This window comes from Tasmannia lanceolata, unplaced genomic scaffold (genome assembly GCF_043159265.1).
Source record: "Tasmannia lanceolata isolate RefF3 unplaced genomic scaffold, GAP_Taslan_0.1 ptg000008l, whole genome shotgun sequence".
NCBI lineage: Eukaryota > Viridiplantae > Streptophyta > Magnoliopsida > Canellales > Winteraceae > Tasmannia > Tasmannia lanceolata.
Window position 1 is genome coordinate 8,097,018 of NW_027518685.1, and position 16,488 is coordinate 8,113,505.

A 16,488-nucleotide genomic window follows, 5' to 3' on the forward strand; every position below is an offset into this window, starting at 1 on the left:
ATAGCCCATGATACTGGTGGGGTTTCCACGTGGAAGCAACCACATCTGATAAGTGAAATAATGTGGACGGGCTAATAAGGATTTGGGCACCCTCCCTTAACGGCTAGCTTTTAAGGGTGAGTTCTGATAATATTTGAAGAGAACATTTTCTATTAATTCTTGGATAGATTACAATCAAGCCTGATGAGTGTTCATATAGAACACTCAAGAAGATAAATATAGAAAGAGATATGCAAGATTTGTCAAGATAATGCTAATCTAATCTAATTACTTAATATAGCCTTCATACCTAATCAAATCAACAACCAGATCTAATCTAATCAAAGATTTGATATACCCTAACATGTCCCCTCAAACTTATGCGGATAGAAAAATCTATATATGTTTGATTACAATAAGATTTCCCAATATGAAATTAAAATTTTCCACTAGAATTCCCATCCTTTGATTCCTTTGATTTGAAAGGCACTACAAAATTTGACGTTGAATACCTCCGATTTTGTTGCCGAATGTCAGCTGATGATGATGACTCATGTTGATTGCCGAAGGTGCCACTTTTTGGATGTGTCACAAAGAGCCTCAGTGGGCTGAATCGGACTCAAGCCTTGATGGCACGAGTTATTATAGTCTGGTTTTGGAATACCTTACCTCATAACAGTGGGTCACTATCGACCAAAGCCTCGATGGGCAAAAGGAAGCCTCAACGAGCAAGACATCATGGGACGATTTTTGTGACGATCCTCATGGAATCAGAAACTACTTAGGCACGAAACTTAAGAAATCGTGGCCCCTCAACTGAGTAGAACTACTATTTCAAGCACGCACCTTGAAGAGATACATCAACTGGAATAAACCAAAGATAAGAAATGATTGAAGATAGAAAAAGGAGAAATTGAGAGAAAAAGAAAAAATTGGAGAGAGCGCGACATTAGCAGCCGTTAACGATAATACAAAACTTTGAAACATGGGACATAGCATGAAAGGGTGCATATATCAAATTTGTGGGACAATGTAAAGGGGTGCAAAGGAGATTCTAAAAGGATGAGTGCAAATATCAAAATTTGGGAATAGAAATCTGGGTAAAGACAAAGAAGGGGTGTAAGAGCTAATTACCAATGTCTTGAAGATGGAAAAGAGGGGTGTAGAGATCAAGATATGATTCCTATTTGGTTAAAAACGAAGAGGGGTGTGTGGAGAATGAAAAGAGGGAGTGCTACCCATAACAAACTCACACAAATCTAAACTAATTTATTCAACCCAGGTTGGCCATCTAGGTACGTAACACACTATCAAAATGAAGAGCAGAACACTGAAGGGCACTAAGGTAATCTTGAAACAGAGATTGTTACACTATGAGATTTTGTTTATGTAGTCCACCTATTAAAATTCCCACCAAATCACAACACCATATTGAACTCAATTCAAATATACACCTTCACCTTCATAATCCACAACTTTACCCAATGGGCCATCACCAGCCACAAAAACCATAAAAAAAAACATCAACAGTGATAAATATATAGATCATGTTGCAAAAGAAAGACTTAAAATATCATCAGCAAAATAAAGACTTAAAAACAAAAACTCGTATTTTCTCCGATAAAAATAAAGAGACATGGTGATACAATTTGAGAAAATCCACTCGTATGCACATACGTTTTGGAGTCATGCCCACGAGCCAAGGCATCCCTTGGCTTGTTATTTTCTCCATTGATGTGCCATTCATCCATTTAATGCTTCCTGACTATTCAATGCTCTTGAGAAAATAATGGAAATCAAGGGCAAGACAACTTGATAAAAAAGAACCACAATCCCATGCACGGGCTAAATTACATAGAAGGAAACAAAAAGAAGAACAACTATCCCATGCCCAAGTTAAATAAGGTTTATAAATTTCTGCCAAAAGCCATTGACAAACGGTGAACAGTGGAACTTGCGGAAACTGTCTGCAATAAACGAGACCGTTAGTCATACCTCCCCTAATTTAAGAGTTAGAAAACAGAAAACCTAAGAAAACCCTTTCAAGCAACTCATCAAACATCGAGAGTAAACAAATATCCTCTTGTAAAACAAATGAGGCAAAAAGGAATCTTAAACCCGACACATCTCTTAAGGCAATGAATAGTTAAACCTAACACATATCTTTCAAACAATTCATCAAACACCCAAGCTACAACTAAAAAAAGGGATTTTATTGAAAAAATATAAAATTTTAGTATGAAGAATACATAGCCATAATTAGCATTTCGGTAGTTATCAAAAATAATTTTAGTTAGAGGGCTGGTAGAAAAAAGGGGAACCCATTTTACTTAAAAAAACTGGTTCATAAGGGTGTTGTCACATGCAAAAGGACAAGCCAATTAAGTCAAATATGGTGTCTAATAGAATTACTAAAATATTCCTTTCCCCAAGAGTATATTTTCTGCATAATATCTAGCAACATTTACTTATTTAGCAACATTTACTTGCAGACCGTCGACAAATCCCAACTTGAGTCTCTCCGCCTCTCCAATGCCATAAGCTGACTAAAAAAAAGACAAATGTGATCTTAGGTGACGTCTAATATGCTTATGGTACTTATTTGTTAACCCTTGATGTAGACAATTTTTTTACTTCATTTTCTAATATGTTAAGCATATTGGAGGCTATTTCAGCTCGGGGTGACCAAGGACCTCACCCGAAATCAGCCCATTCAAATGGGTTTTCTATCTGCAACATGTTTTATAGATTGATGGGTAATTAAGAACCAGGAAACCAAATTCCACTTGTCTTTCTAAAGAGTTTTTATATGGTGTGTGGCTGTAAGGTCCACTATTTTTTGAAAAAAAGTACGGTGGGGCCCACTTCATACGATGATCCAAGCCACTCATTTGTTTGTTGGGCCACAATGTGAATAGGTTGTGCCTAGAAAATCATTTCTACTTAAAAATCCTTTCATAGCTCTCCATCTCTCTCTTTTCGTTGCGTGGACTGCGCCTCTTGTGATCGGGTTTTAAATATTCTAAGTAAACGTCATTGGAGAGTTGTGAGACATGCAGTGACATCTCTTTTATAGTTAAAAAAAAGGAAGGAACTCGATGTAATCTCCCCAAAACCTAAAAATTTTATCCCTCCCCTTTGTAACTCTCAATCGCTCACATTCCACCATCTTTTCTTCCTCTCGCGATTGTTCTTCTTCGAGTATTTGTATCCTTTCTAAGTTTTTTTTTTTTTCCTTCTAATGGCGGACGAAGTCATTCTCTTAGGTTTCTGGCCTAGCCCATTTGGGATGAGAACGAGAGTCGCCTTGGCCGAGAAAGGGGTTGTCTACGAATACAAGGAAGAAGATCTCCAAGATAAGAGTCCCCTTCTCCTTAAATCAAATCCCATCCATAAGGAAATTCCTGTTCTCAACCATAACGGAAAGCCCATATGCGAATCTCTCATCATCGTTCAATACATCGATGAGGTTTGGAACGACAAATCCCCTCTGTTGCCTAAATATTCTTACGAACGTGCTCATGCTAGATTCTGGGCCGATTTCGCTGACAAAAAGGTGGGTTTTTGTCTCTTTTTTATTTCAGAAAGGATAATTCTCTCTTTTATCAAAACATACACAGAAACTTGTTATATGATCTATCTCTAGCATAGTGGTAACCGCTTCAATAATATATTCCTAGGTATTTCTTTGTAGGTTTCATTTGAGATGGTTTTTAATTGCATTGAATAGGTGTGTTAATAATGGGCTTAATATATGTTATACGCTCGCTAGATTATGGAAGAATTGAGAACCGATTCGGAAAGCACAACTGATTATTGGACTCAAAATTAAATTAAATTAAATTTTTAGCCCAATAATCAATTGTGGACCCGCTATTGGTTCTCAAAATCCAAAACGAATAGAACCAAAATGTAATTTTGAATCAGTTTTGGTTGCACAATCGGTTCTCAAAATCCCAAACAAAGAGGGCCTTAATTTTGAGTCGATAATCAGTTTTGGACTCACAATGATTTCTCAAAATCCAGAACAAACAGAGCCTTATCACTAATCAATTTTGGGCACAATCCGCATCGCACCCGAGCCTAACAGTTGGAACACACTTAGGCATGATCCTATGGCCTAGATCCCACGCTTAAGTCCAAAAATCACTTACATGTTGACGGTTTTAAAAGATGTATTCCAAGTGATTCATAGTTATATTTTCACCTCCTATCAACTTAGAAGAAGTGAGAAATTTTGATTAAAAAAACGTGTTGTTACATGAAACTGTGGCATTAACGTTTACTTTTCCACAGATATCTGATTATGGGTCGAGAATTTTGTGGAAGAAAGGAGAGGAACAAGAGGAAGGTAAGAAGGGATTTTTAGATTGCTTAAAGCTGTTGGAAGGGGAGCTCGGAGAGAAGCCTTATTTCGGAGGCGAATCCTTGGGATTAGTCGACGTGGCCTTCCTCCCCTTTTCCTGCTGGTTTTACTCATTCGAGACGTGTGGGAATTTCAGTGTAGAGAAGGAATGCCCTAAGATTATTGCATGGGTGGAGAGGTGTAAGGAGAAGGAGAGTGTCTCAAAGTCCCTTCAAGACCCCCAAAAGATCTATGAGTATGTGGCCGTGTTAAAGAAGAGATTTGGAGTTGAGTAAGAGAGGGAAATGTATGCATTTACCACAACGGTCTATGGCGTATGTAGTAGAAATAAGGATATGTTGTTCTTTGTCCTTTTTGGGGTTTGAATGGTTTTGGGTAATAAACCTTTTGAAGATCTGAATTTTGGCGTTGAGATGTGGCCATTATCTTCTCTAAAAAGTACTGATGTTATTTATGACTTTCTGTTTTGTTTCTTCTTCTTCTTTTTTCCTCTCAGTTTGTCTGTCCCTGTAGGAAAGGAAAGGAAGATCACGATAATAAATGATAGAAAGATTGCAATAATATGTGTATCGTTTCATTATTCTTGATATTTTGCTTTCACTTGTCAAACCTAGACCTGGCAAAATGGGACCCGTACCAGCGGGTACACCCGGCCCGCAGGGATACGGGTACCAATTTCATTACCCGCGAAAAAATAAAATACCCGTACCCGTGACCAGCGGATGGGTCTGGGTCGGGCGTTGGTGCCCGCGGGTTACCCGTCATTCAGTTTTCAACTTTTTATACTTAAGGCCTAAACACTAAACAGTAAAAAATAGACTCTGGGTGGCCAACAAAACAAGTCAAGGCAATCAGACTATGTGGGGGGGCCAACAATCTTAATTGCACATACATGTCCCTGTGTGTGGGACCCAAATTTCAATGGTTGGGATCAAACCACTCAAGTCTCAAGTTTTACTACCAAGCTCTGTATTAGGTGCTGAATCTTGTATTTGGAGTTTATGAGTTCAAATCAATGTGCCTTTATTTAATTTCCCTAAAACTGAACTTCCATGGCTGCATATACACTAATTTTCATATATGAGCCAAACAAGCTCAAGAATCACATGCACTTGTAGAAATTCAAAATTACACTGTGCAACTATAACACTTGTTTCAGTTGCCGGGTTACCCGCGGGTGTAGTGCCCGCCCGGGTAAGAAATGGGTACATAAACGGATACCCATAGAATCACGGATAAAAGCTACACGTACCCGTACCGGCCCGGGTCGTACCCGTACCCGCCTGGGTTACCCGTTTGCCAGGTCTAGTCAAACCTAGTCCTTGAATTCTCCCCATTCTAGGCAGCTTGCTAGCCACTTGATGGTCCCAAATTAAGGGCCTATTTGTTTTGGATTTTGAGAATTGATTTTGAGTCCAAAACTGATTATTCGAACTATAAGGCCCTCTTCGTTTGAGATTATGGCAACCTATTGTTAGCGCCAAACCTATAATCGGACACTAATTTAAATGTAATTTAGAGTCTGGCAATAGGTTTTGTGATCACAATCGGTTATCACAAACTCACAATACAGGTGAAAGCAATTAATCCCACATCGGATAAGTGAGTGGATGTGGATGGGCTTAAAAGGATTCGGCCCCCCTCCCCTTAATGGCTAGCTTTTGAGGGCAAGTTCTACCCAGGTCCCTACACATTGTACCATCCAAAAGGCCATTTTGCCTCTCCTGGGACTTATAATTTTGCTATTTTGCCTCTTTAGGGTCATATTTTATACGTTGCACCACTGGTCGACGCTACAAATCAAAAGAAGAAGAAGAAGATGATGAAGAAAAAGAAAATTAAAGAAGAAGACGAAAAAAGAGGAATAAGAAGAAGAAAGAAAAAGAAGAATCGTCATCGTAGAAAGAAGGAAAGTCTTTTTCAACTTTTCCGGTACCAATTATTCCTCTTCCATTTTTTCTTCTACGTTGTCCTTGCTCAAAAAGTGATCCAACAGCAGCTCCTCAAAATCCTCAAAAAGTGAGCTGCAGTTGGATCAAATATCATGGGCGGCACCCCTACGGTATTCTTGTAAGGCCTTACGACATATAAAATCTCATTATAAATAGAGTGACGTTTAAGCCCCGAAGTTGGGTCGAGCAACTATTGCCAACTGGACTATTGTCCGGTCTGTACAATATCTTCTTATTGTTCCACCGAAATGAGTAGTTTCAAGAAAAATTATATGGCATGCAAGTGCAGCCCAAAAATACAGGGGGCCCAAACTAATTGGGTGATCCAAACACTCTTTTTCTAGGGGTGCAACACGGGTCAATTTTTTGGAATTCAGGTCGAGCTTTTAACTTAAAATCGGGTTGGGTATGGATTGCACCCTTTTTTTCAGGCCCTGATGTAGATAGAGTGTGCCCAGAAAATCTTCTCGATAGGATGATCTTAACCCTCCAATCTGTAGATGATTAAAATGGACGGCACAACATAGAAACCTCCATGATCCAGGGGGTTAAGATCTTCAGGGAGAAGCATTTCCCACCCTCTGTCTACATCAGGGCCCCACTGTATTTCGGACTGCACGTGCATCCACGGCCATCCTCCATATAAAATCTAGAGAAAAGTACAAAATGTGGGTAATAGTTACCAGAAATTACGGATTTCGGGTATTTTTTAAATTAATCATCAAACACGGGTGATTCTTCAAAAAAAGGTGGAAAAAAGACCCAAATATCCTTCTGACATCAACATGATTTTCCTTAGAATTTCCTTTTTCATTACAATAAATCCCCCTTGTATTTAATGCCCATTAAATTGGAGCGCTTCACAAGGCTTCTTTTGGTTCGTTTGAATGTATATTTGAACCGACAAAACCTTGGATTTGTTTCTATCTTTGGCCGTCGAAAATAACCAGAAGGAGGGATGCTTGACACGTGTTAAAAAACTTTTTGGAACGGTGGCGCCTCTATAAACTGTTGGTTTGGTTTGTATTTGAAATTTTCCTTTCAACCAGAGTCCTTGGGTTCGTTTAAATCTTGGCCGTCACCAATATACATAAACGGTCGGATCCACAACAAGTGGACATCAATATGAAACAGTGACGTCTTCTAATGAGAGTGTCATCTCTCATCATCGTTCAATATATAGACGAGGTTTGGAACGAGAAATCCCCTCTCTTGCCTAAAGATCCTCGTCAACGGGCTAATGCCAGATTTTGGGCCGATTTCGTTGACAAAAAGGTGGGTTTTTTTTTATATTTCAGGCAGGAAAATTATCTATTTTATCAAAACATACACCGAAACTCGTTATATGATCTAACTCTAGCATTGTGCGAACCGCTTCAATTATATATTCCTACATTTTTCTTCCTTCGTTTTGTGTTTGGTTTCATTTGAGATGGTATTTAATTGTTTTAAATCGGTGTGTTAATAATGGTCTTGATTTAGGTTGTACGCTCGTTAGATTATGGTAGAATTGAGAACCGATTGGGAAAGCAAAACTGATTACTGGACTCATAATTAGATTTAATTTTTAGTCCAATAATCAATTTTGGACCCGTTATTGGTTCTCAAATCCAAAACGAATAGAACCAAAATGTAATTTTGAGTCCAATAATCTGTTTTGGCCTCACAATCGGTTCTCAAAATCCAAAACAGACAGGGCCTTGATTTTTGAGTCAAAAATCAGTTTTGGACTTGAAATCATTTCTCAAAATCGAAAACAAACATAGCGCCTCATCAGTAATCAATTTTGGGCACAATCCGTATCGCACCGTGTCTAACAGCTGGAACACACTTAGGCATGATCATACGGCTTAGATCCCACGCTGAAGTCCAAAAAACAGCTACAGAGGCTCATATTTTGTTTTATTCATTTGATTCACATGAGGTGGCTGCCCTCACATGCAACAGTGCAACTGTGAAATGCCTTCTGCGTGACTCCTAGCAAAACCATAATAAAATATTACTTTAAAGATAATGATTTATGTTGGGTTGTGAATTTGTCAGGCAGGCAACATACGAGAACTCTGATCATGTCGGAATGGTATTGGGGTCTTTTTTTCACCCGTTTTTGAAGAATCACCCGTGCTTGATACCCGAATTCCATAATTTCTGGTAATTACAACCCACATTGCGTACTTTTCTCTAAAATCTAGTAGTTTCCAATTTCAAACTCGTCGGTACAAATTAGGGCGAGAGGGCAATACGGCCTGGGCTTTTCATGATACTGTAGACAAACTCAAGAAAGTGGCATGAACATTTTTCATTCTAACGCAAGCAGTGACATAACTTGCTTGCTTGTCCATAGGGGTGCAACTCTGGTCGGGTTCAATCTGAACCCAACGTGTTGAGCCCGAATTTGGGTTGGGTTGGGTTTGGTTGGGGTTTTTTATTTTTTAAATCGGGTTGGGTCGGGTTGGGTTGGGGTGTCAGACAACCCGTCCCGAAACCCGATTTCCAATTCCGATATGGGCTTAAATGTGCTTAAAACCCGATTTCAGCTGAGCACATTTCCCATTGAAGTTATAAATGTGCTTAAATTTCAGCATAAATTTGTCCTTCAGCTCAGTTACAAAGAGTTTTTATATGGTGGATGTCTGTGTAAGAATGTGAGCAAAAAAAACAGTGGGGCCCACAAAAACATGTGCATGAATTAGAAATCGCGTTGCGTCGAGTTGGGTCGGGTTGGGTTGGAAAAATGGGGTTCCTCGGGTTGGGTCGGGTTGGCCTCGACCCGACCCGACCTGAGTTGCACCCCTACTTGTCCATCAGGTTTTGAGCCTTTTGACTAGTCGTCACCCGAGAAGCTGCTATTGACATCTTTTCATAAGCCATTTGACCAAAGAGGTGCCTCACAAAAACCTATATATTCAGTCACTCCCCTTCCATACCTCTTCATCTCTCAGTCCACACCCCATCTTTTTAACTTCCTTTCGATCTTTTCTCTTTGTTTTTTTCTAATTCTAATATCGTCGATTTCCAATGGGCAACGAAGTGATTCTCTTAGATGCGTGGGCTAGCTCTTTTGGGATGAGAGTGAGAATAGCCTTGGCAGAGAAGGGGGTCGAGTACGAATACAAGGAAGAAAATCTCCAAGATAAGGGTCCCCTTCTTCTTAAATCAAATCCCATCCATAAGAAAATTCCTGTTCTCATCCATAACGGAAAGCCCATATGCGAATCTCTCATCATCGTTCAATACATAGACGAGGTTTGGAACGAGAAATCCCCTCTCTTGCCTAAAGATCCTTACCAACGGGCTAATGCTAGATTCTGGGCCGATTTAGATTGCTTGAAGCTGTTGGAAGGGGAGCTCGGAGAGAAGCCTTATTTCGGAGGCGAATCCTTTGGATTAGTCGACGTGGCCTTCCTCCCCTTTTCCTGCTGGTTTTACTCATACGAGACGTGTGGGAATTTCAGTGTAGAGAAGGAATGCCCTAAGATTATTGCATGGGTGGAGAGGTGTAAGGAGAAGGAGAGTGTCTCAAAGTCCCTTCAAGACCCCCAAAAGATATATGAGCTTGTGGCCATGTTAAAGAAGAGATTTGGGGTTGAGTAAGAGAGGGAAATGTATGCATTTACCACAAGGGTCTATGGCATATGTAGTAGAAATAAGGATATGTTGTTCTTTCTCCTTTTTGGGGTTTGAATGGTTTTGGGTAATAAGCCTTTTGGAGATCTGAATTTTGGCGGTGAGATGTGCCCATTATCTTCTCTAAAAAGTACAGATGTTATTTTTGACTTTCTGTTTTGTTTCTCCTTCTTCTTTTTTCCTCTCAGTTTGTCTGTCCCTGTAGGAAAGGAAAGGAAGATCACGATAATAAATGATAGAAAGATTGCAATAATATGCGTATCGTTTCATTATTCTTGATATTTTGCTTTCACTTGTCAAACCTAGTCCTTGGATTCTCCCCATTCTAGGCAGCTTGCTAGCCACTTGCATGGTCAATGGTCCCAAATTAAGGGCCTATCTGTTTTGGATTTTGAGAATTGATTTTGAGTCCAAATAGGTTTTGTGCCAAACCTATTATCGTACACTAATTTAAATGTAATTTTGAGTCTGACAATAGGTTTTGTGCTCACAATGGTTGTCACAAACTCACAATATAGGTGAAAGCAATTAATCCCACATCGAATAAGTGAGTGGATGTGGATGGGCTTAAAAGGATTGCTAGCTTTTGAGGGCAAGTTTGACCTGGGTCCCTACACATTGTACCATCTAAAAGGCCATTTTGCCTCTCCTGGGACTTATAATTTTTCTATTTTGCCTCTCTAGGGTCATATATTTTTTCTATTTTTTATTGTCTACCGTATATGTTGCACCATTGATCGACGCTACAAATCAATAGAAGAAGAAGAAGATGAAGAGAAAGAAAAATAAAGAAGAAGAAGACGAAAAAAGAGGAATAAGAAGAAGAGAGAGAAAGAAGAATGGTCTGCGTAGAAAGAAGGAAATTCTTTTTCAATTTTTTCAATTTTTCCGGTACCAATTATTCCTCTTCCATTTTTGCTTCTTCGTTGCCCTTGCTCAAAAGTGATCCAACAGCAGCTCCTCAAAAAGTGAGCTGTTGTTGGATCAATATCAAGGGCGGCACCCCTACGTTATTCTTGTCAGGCCTTACAACATATAAAATCTAGGGCTGGCAACGGGGCGGGGCGGGGCCGGATGTTGCATTCCCCGCCCCACGGGGAATACCTAATCCCCATCCCCGCCTCACACAAAAAATCTCACTTCAAAAAAGCTTTTAACACCCAAAAAGAGAAAAAGACAAGCCGTGTTTGTACACTTATAAAAATCTGGTAGTGCCAATATCACTAGCATAAAAAAATAATTACTGTTAACTTAAAAAACACTAAAAAAATACTAAAATAAGAGGATATTAATAATGGCTTGCATATTAAAATGGGGCAGGGCGGGTCCATCTCCATCCCTGTCCCCACTTCGGGGAAATTTTTAAGTCCCCGTCCCCGCCCCGTCCCTGCTCAAGCCGGGGAATCCCCCGCCCCGTTCAGGCCAGGCCGGGGCGGATCCCCATTTTAACGGGGGGCAATTGCCAGCCCTAATAAAATCTCATTATAAATAGTGTGACGTTTAAGCCCATGAATTGGGTCGAGCAACTATTGCCAACTGGACTAGTGTCCGGTCTGTACAATATTTTCTTACTGTTCCTCCGAAATGAGTAGTTTCAAGAAATATTATATGGCCCATGGGCCATGGCATGCAAATGCAGCCCAAAAATACTGGGGGCCCAAACTAATTGGATGATCCAAACACTCTTTTTCTAGGGGTGCAACATGGGCAATTTTTCGGAATTCAGGTCGAGCTTTTAACTTAAATCGGGTCGGGTATGGGTTGATTCCAATTCATTTTTTAGCAAAAGCTCAACACGACCCGACCCAAATTGCACCCTTTTTTTCAGGCCTTGATGTAGATAGAGTGTGCCCATAAAATCTTCTCGATAGGATGATCTTAACCCTCCAATATGTAGATGATTAAAATGGGCAATTTTTTGGAATTCAGGTCGAGCTTTTAAGTTAAAATCGGGTCGGGTATGGGTTGATTCCAATTCATTTTTTAGCAAAAGCTCAACACGACCCGACCCAATTTGCACCCTTTTTTTCAGGTCCTGATGTAGATAGAGTGTGCCCATAAAATCTTCTCGATTGGATGATCTTAACCCTCCCATCCGTAGATAATTAAAATGGACGGCACAGCATAGAAACCTCCATGATCCGGGGGTTGAGATATTCGGGGAGAAGATTTTCCCACCCTCTGTCTACATCAGGGCCCCATTGTATTTCGGACTGCACGTGCATCCACGGCCATCCTCCATATTAAATCTAGGGAAAAGTACAGAATGTGGGTCCTAGTTACCAGAAATTACGGATTTGGGTATCTTTTAAATTAATCATCAAACACGGGTGATTCTTCAGAAAAGGGTGGAAAAAAGACCTCAATATCCTTCTGACAACAACATGATTTTCCTTACAAGTTCCTTTTTTATTACAGAAAATCCCCCTTGTATTTAATGCCCGTTAAATTTGCGCACTTCACAAGGCTTCTTTTGGTTCGCCTAAATGTGTATTTGAACTCACAGAACCTTGGATTTGTTTCTATCTTTGGCCGTCGAAAATAACCAGACGGAGGGATGCTTGACACGTGTTAAAAAACTTTTTAGAGCGATGGCTCCTCTATACACAGTTGGTTTGGTTTGTATTTGAAATTTTCCTTTCAACCAGAGTCCTTGGGTTCGTTTAAATCTTGGCCGTCGCCAATATGTATAGACGATCAGATCCACGACAAAGTGGACATCAATATGAAATGGTGGCGTCTTCTAATCTTCTTCATTCAAACTCTTTCATTTCTACTTTATGTTCAACCTTCCCTTCCATTTGTTCATATATATTTAAGAGTTGGGATATCGTCCTCTATCTCTCTGGATATAAGGAGAGAACGGCACCGGAAATTGAGAGAACGGCACCAGCTAGCTAATCATTTTGGTAAAGTGTTCAGTGAGATTCTACCAGCGTACCAATTATTTACGCCAGCGTACCCATTATTTCCGCCGGCATACATCCTATTTCCGCCGGCGTACTTTAGAATCAGGTGGCGTATTCCATATTTCGACGGCATACCCGATACGTTTGGAACACATGTTTGAACCTAAAAAAATTCGACAACATACTTGATATTCTGGCGACGTTCTCAGCCAAAAGAGATGTGAGAACTAATAAAATATTCAATAGTGTAGCCCTTCTATGCCAAAAGAGACGTGAGATATAATAAAATATTCAATAACTTCACCGTTCTCAACCAATAGATGTGTAAATAATAAAATATTCAATAACGTAGTTGTTCTCAGCCAAAAGGGAAGTGAGAAATAATAAAAGGGATTTGCTAGGGTCCACCGCAAAAGGCATTTCGCGGTTGAGCCGTTGCATGTGAGGGCAGCTATAGAGGCTCATATTTTGTTTTATTCATTTGATTCACCTGAGGTGGCTGCCCTCACATGCAACAGTACAACTGCGAATGCCTTCTGCGATGGCCTCTAGCAAATCCCATGATAAAATATTAATTTAAAGATAATGATTCAAGGTTGTGAATTTGTAAGGAAGGGCAACATAAGAGGACTCGTTTTTGAAGAATCACCCATGCTTAATGATTAGTAATTACCATAAATTATGGTGATTATTACCCTCGTTGTGCACTTTTCTCTGAAATCTAGTAGCTTCCAATTTCAAACCCGTGGATACAAATTAGGGGGCGAGAGAGGACAATACGACGTGGGCTTTTCATGGTAGCGTAGTCAAACTCAAGAAAGTGGTATGAACTTTGAATTTTAACGAAGCGACATAACTTGCTTGCTTATCCATCGGGTTTTTGAGCCTTTTGACTAGTCGTCACCCGAGAAACTGCTAACGAGTTATGAGTTTTGACGCAAGCAGTGACATATTTTTATGAGTCATGAGATTTTCTTTCTTAATCCATATCAATGAAGCAAACACTTTAAAAATGGAGATCCCATTTGACCAAAAAAAGGATCCCTCTTTCATATAGCTCTCCATCTCTCAGTCCCAACAAACTCCCTTAACTATTTTTACTTTCCATCTTTTCTCTTTGTTTTTTTCTAATTCTAATATCTTCGATTTCCAATGGCCAACAAAGTGATCCTCTTAGATGTGTGGGCTAGCTCTTTTGGGATGAGAGTGAGAATAGCCTTGGCAGAAAAGGGGGTCGAGTACGAATACAAGGAAGATGATCTCCAAGATAAGAGTCCCCTTCTTCCTTTCCTGTACCTGTAGGAATGGAAAGGAATATTGCGATAATAAAGGATAGAAAGGTTGCAATAATATGCGGATTCCGATCTTTTGCGGGATTGCTCTCTTGTTCTAATGATGGCTAAATCCCTTGTTGACAACGGAGCCCACTTACTATTTCACTTTCTGTAATAATTTTTGAATTCAGGCAAAAAGAAGTCAAAAAATTATTTAAAAACTTGTGACAAAAGTCTTATAAAATAATGTTGAAATGATGGTCTAAGAAATTACGCTACATGACTACAAATTTATGAAAAGAATAAATGCCTCATCTAGAGAGCCCCTAGTTGATATAAAAAAAACATCCCATTGGGAGGATTGATCAAAAGTTTTGGCAATGGAGCGATAGTGCCTGTGTTTCACTTTTCAAGATAGTTTGTCTATTTTTAGGATATATAGTGTCCGTCTATTATTAGGGTAAGTATCTATCTATCAGTAGGGCAATGTCTATGCAGGCATTGGATGACAGATATCTATTGACTATTCTCATCCAATAAATTTTTGTTGGTGTCTAGCGATTGGACAAATATTAACCTACTACTAGCTAGACAGACACTACTCTAGCTAGGAAGTAAATCACGTGGACTATGGTTTAAATCACATGGACTATATATGGTTCATTGGTTCTGTCACCCGTGGAATGAAGTTGTAAGGCCTTACACCGTATAAAAACTCCAAAAGGAAAACTCTGTGATAAAAACCGGGCAGTGATAAATTCACCCCGTTCTATTACAATATTAACCCCCTATATTGTCAAAATTCACTGTAAAGCCCACAACATAGGATGATCCTTGCTGTCTGAACTATCGAGGTTTGATTATATTTAGTTCCTCTATAGATCAGAGGGCTAGGATCATACAATGGAAATGATTTTTGGGGCACAACCTATTTACATTGTGGCCCATCAAATGGACGGTTTGGATCATCCTACGGTGTGGAATGTACAATCCATTTTGAAATATAGGGGGTGAGTTTATCACCGCCCTAAAAACCCATTGAGTTACTTACATCCAAATAATTGTTAATAAAGTTTTCCCCATTACTCAGGCTGAAATCCTTGATTAGATAAATTATCAGCAGCAGAGATTTTTTTTACAGTACCTTAGACCCTCTAAAAGTCCAAGAACTGGATCATTCCATCATAACCACTAGAAAAAATAGGTGATAGACTTAAAAAATGTGACTAAAAACATATCCAGATTCTTGAATACTAAGAATATAATAGAAACCAAAAATATAACAGGTGTTTTGTTGCTTACTGCTCGGGGAAATTAGGAAGGCAAGGTTACGGCAATGGCGAGGGTGAGGGCAATGGTGGGGCGAGTTAATGTGAGAGTGTCATTGGAGTGGCTGGTTAGGGTCACCAAAAGGAAGATGAGATGAGATGTTTGTTCGGCAAACGGGCAAGGGTTACTTACATAGGAAGGAAGAGGAGATTTATTTCGAAAAGCAAAGAGGAGATTTCTACGTTCAATAATGATGGAAAGTTGGAAACCAATAACTATTAGAAAGATTTGGGCTATTTTGACAAGAATTCCCCCACTTATTAAGATTTATGTTATAATGAATTTGACTTTTGAGGGTATTTTTGTAAGATGATTTCGGATCGTGACTGTCCCTAAGGACTTTTGAAGCATGCCCGGATCCGATCCAAAAATTTTCGGATCATATGATTGGGAATCCAAAATATGTCCATGGACCCTCTTGGTATGCTTATATCCCGTTCACTAAAGTTCGGATTCGGATGGTCCATCGGACCGTCTGGATCCATTGACACCCCTACATTCACCCGAAGAGTATATTTTCTGCTAGCGTCCATCACAAAAGGGATCTACAACCGCCCACCTTGTGAATGAAGACAAAATCTGTTGAAAAGTGAGCCTGTGTGGCTGCTCTTTAATAACTTTGGATTCGTATAAGAGTTATTTTCATATAAAAAAGAGAGTTACAGAACATGTATTTATATAAATCAGGCAGTAGTATCCTTGGATGGTTGGGACTCTAATCCTATCATCTTCTAATCTATCTGTTCAGTTACAATAATAAAAAACAAATTTGAATGTGAGAAAAGGTGATAAGCTGTAAACCAAGAGAAATATGGTCCAATTCTCTTGGTAAATATGGTCTTAGGTGACGGCTAATATGTTTATGGTACTTAATTGTTTGTAAATTTAACCTTTGATCGAAGACAATTTTTGTTAATTTTTTTACTTCATTTTCTAATATGTTAAGCATATTGAAGGCTGCTTATTGGAGGCTGCTTAACGGGGTTTTAAACATTCTTAGTAAAAGTCATTGGAGAAGAGTTCTGACACATGCAGTGACATCTCTTTTAAAG

The 16,488-nt window shown here is 39.3% G+C and overlaps 1 protein-coding gene and 1 pseudogene across 1 annotated transcript; both read left to right on the plus strand.

Moving 5' to 3' along the window:
* The first annotated feature begins 2,971 nt into the window (after positions 1 to 2,971).
* On the plus strand, positions 2,972 to 4,906 carry LOC143882644 (putative glutathione S-transferase). Its single transcript, XM_077386106.1, has 2 exons — positions 2,972 to 3,535; positions 4,276 to 4,906. The coding sequence occupies exons 1-2, from the start codon at positions 3,221 to 3,223 to the stop codon at positions 4,618 to 4,620; spliced, it is 660 nt and encodes a 219-aa protein (XP_077242221.1). The 5' UTR covers positions 2,972 to 3,220; the 3' UTR covers positions 4,621 to 4,906.
* A 4,329-nt stretch (positions 4,907 to 9,235) lies between these two features.
* On the plus strand, positions 9,236 to 10,187 carry LOC143882645 (putative glutathione S-transferase pseudogene; annotated as a pseudogene).
* Positions 10,188 to 16,488: the final 6,301 nt, after the last annotated feature.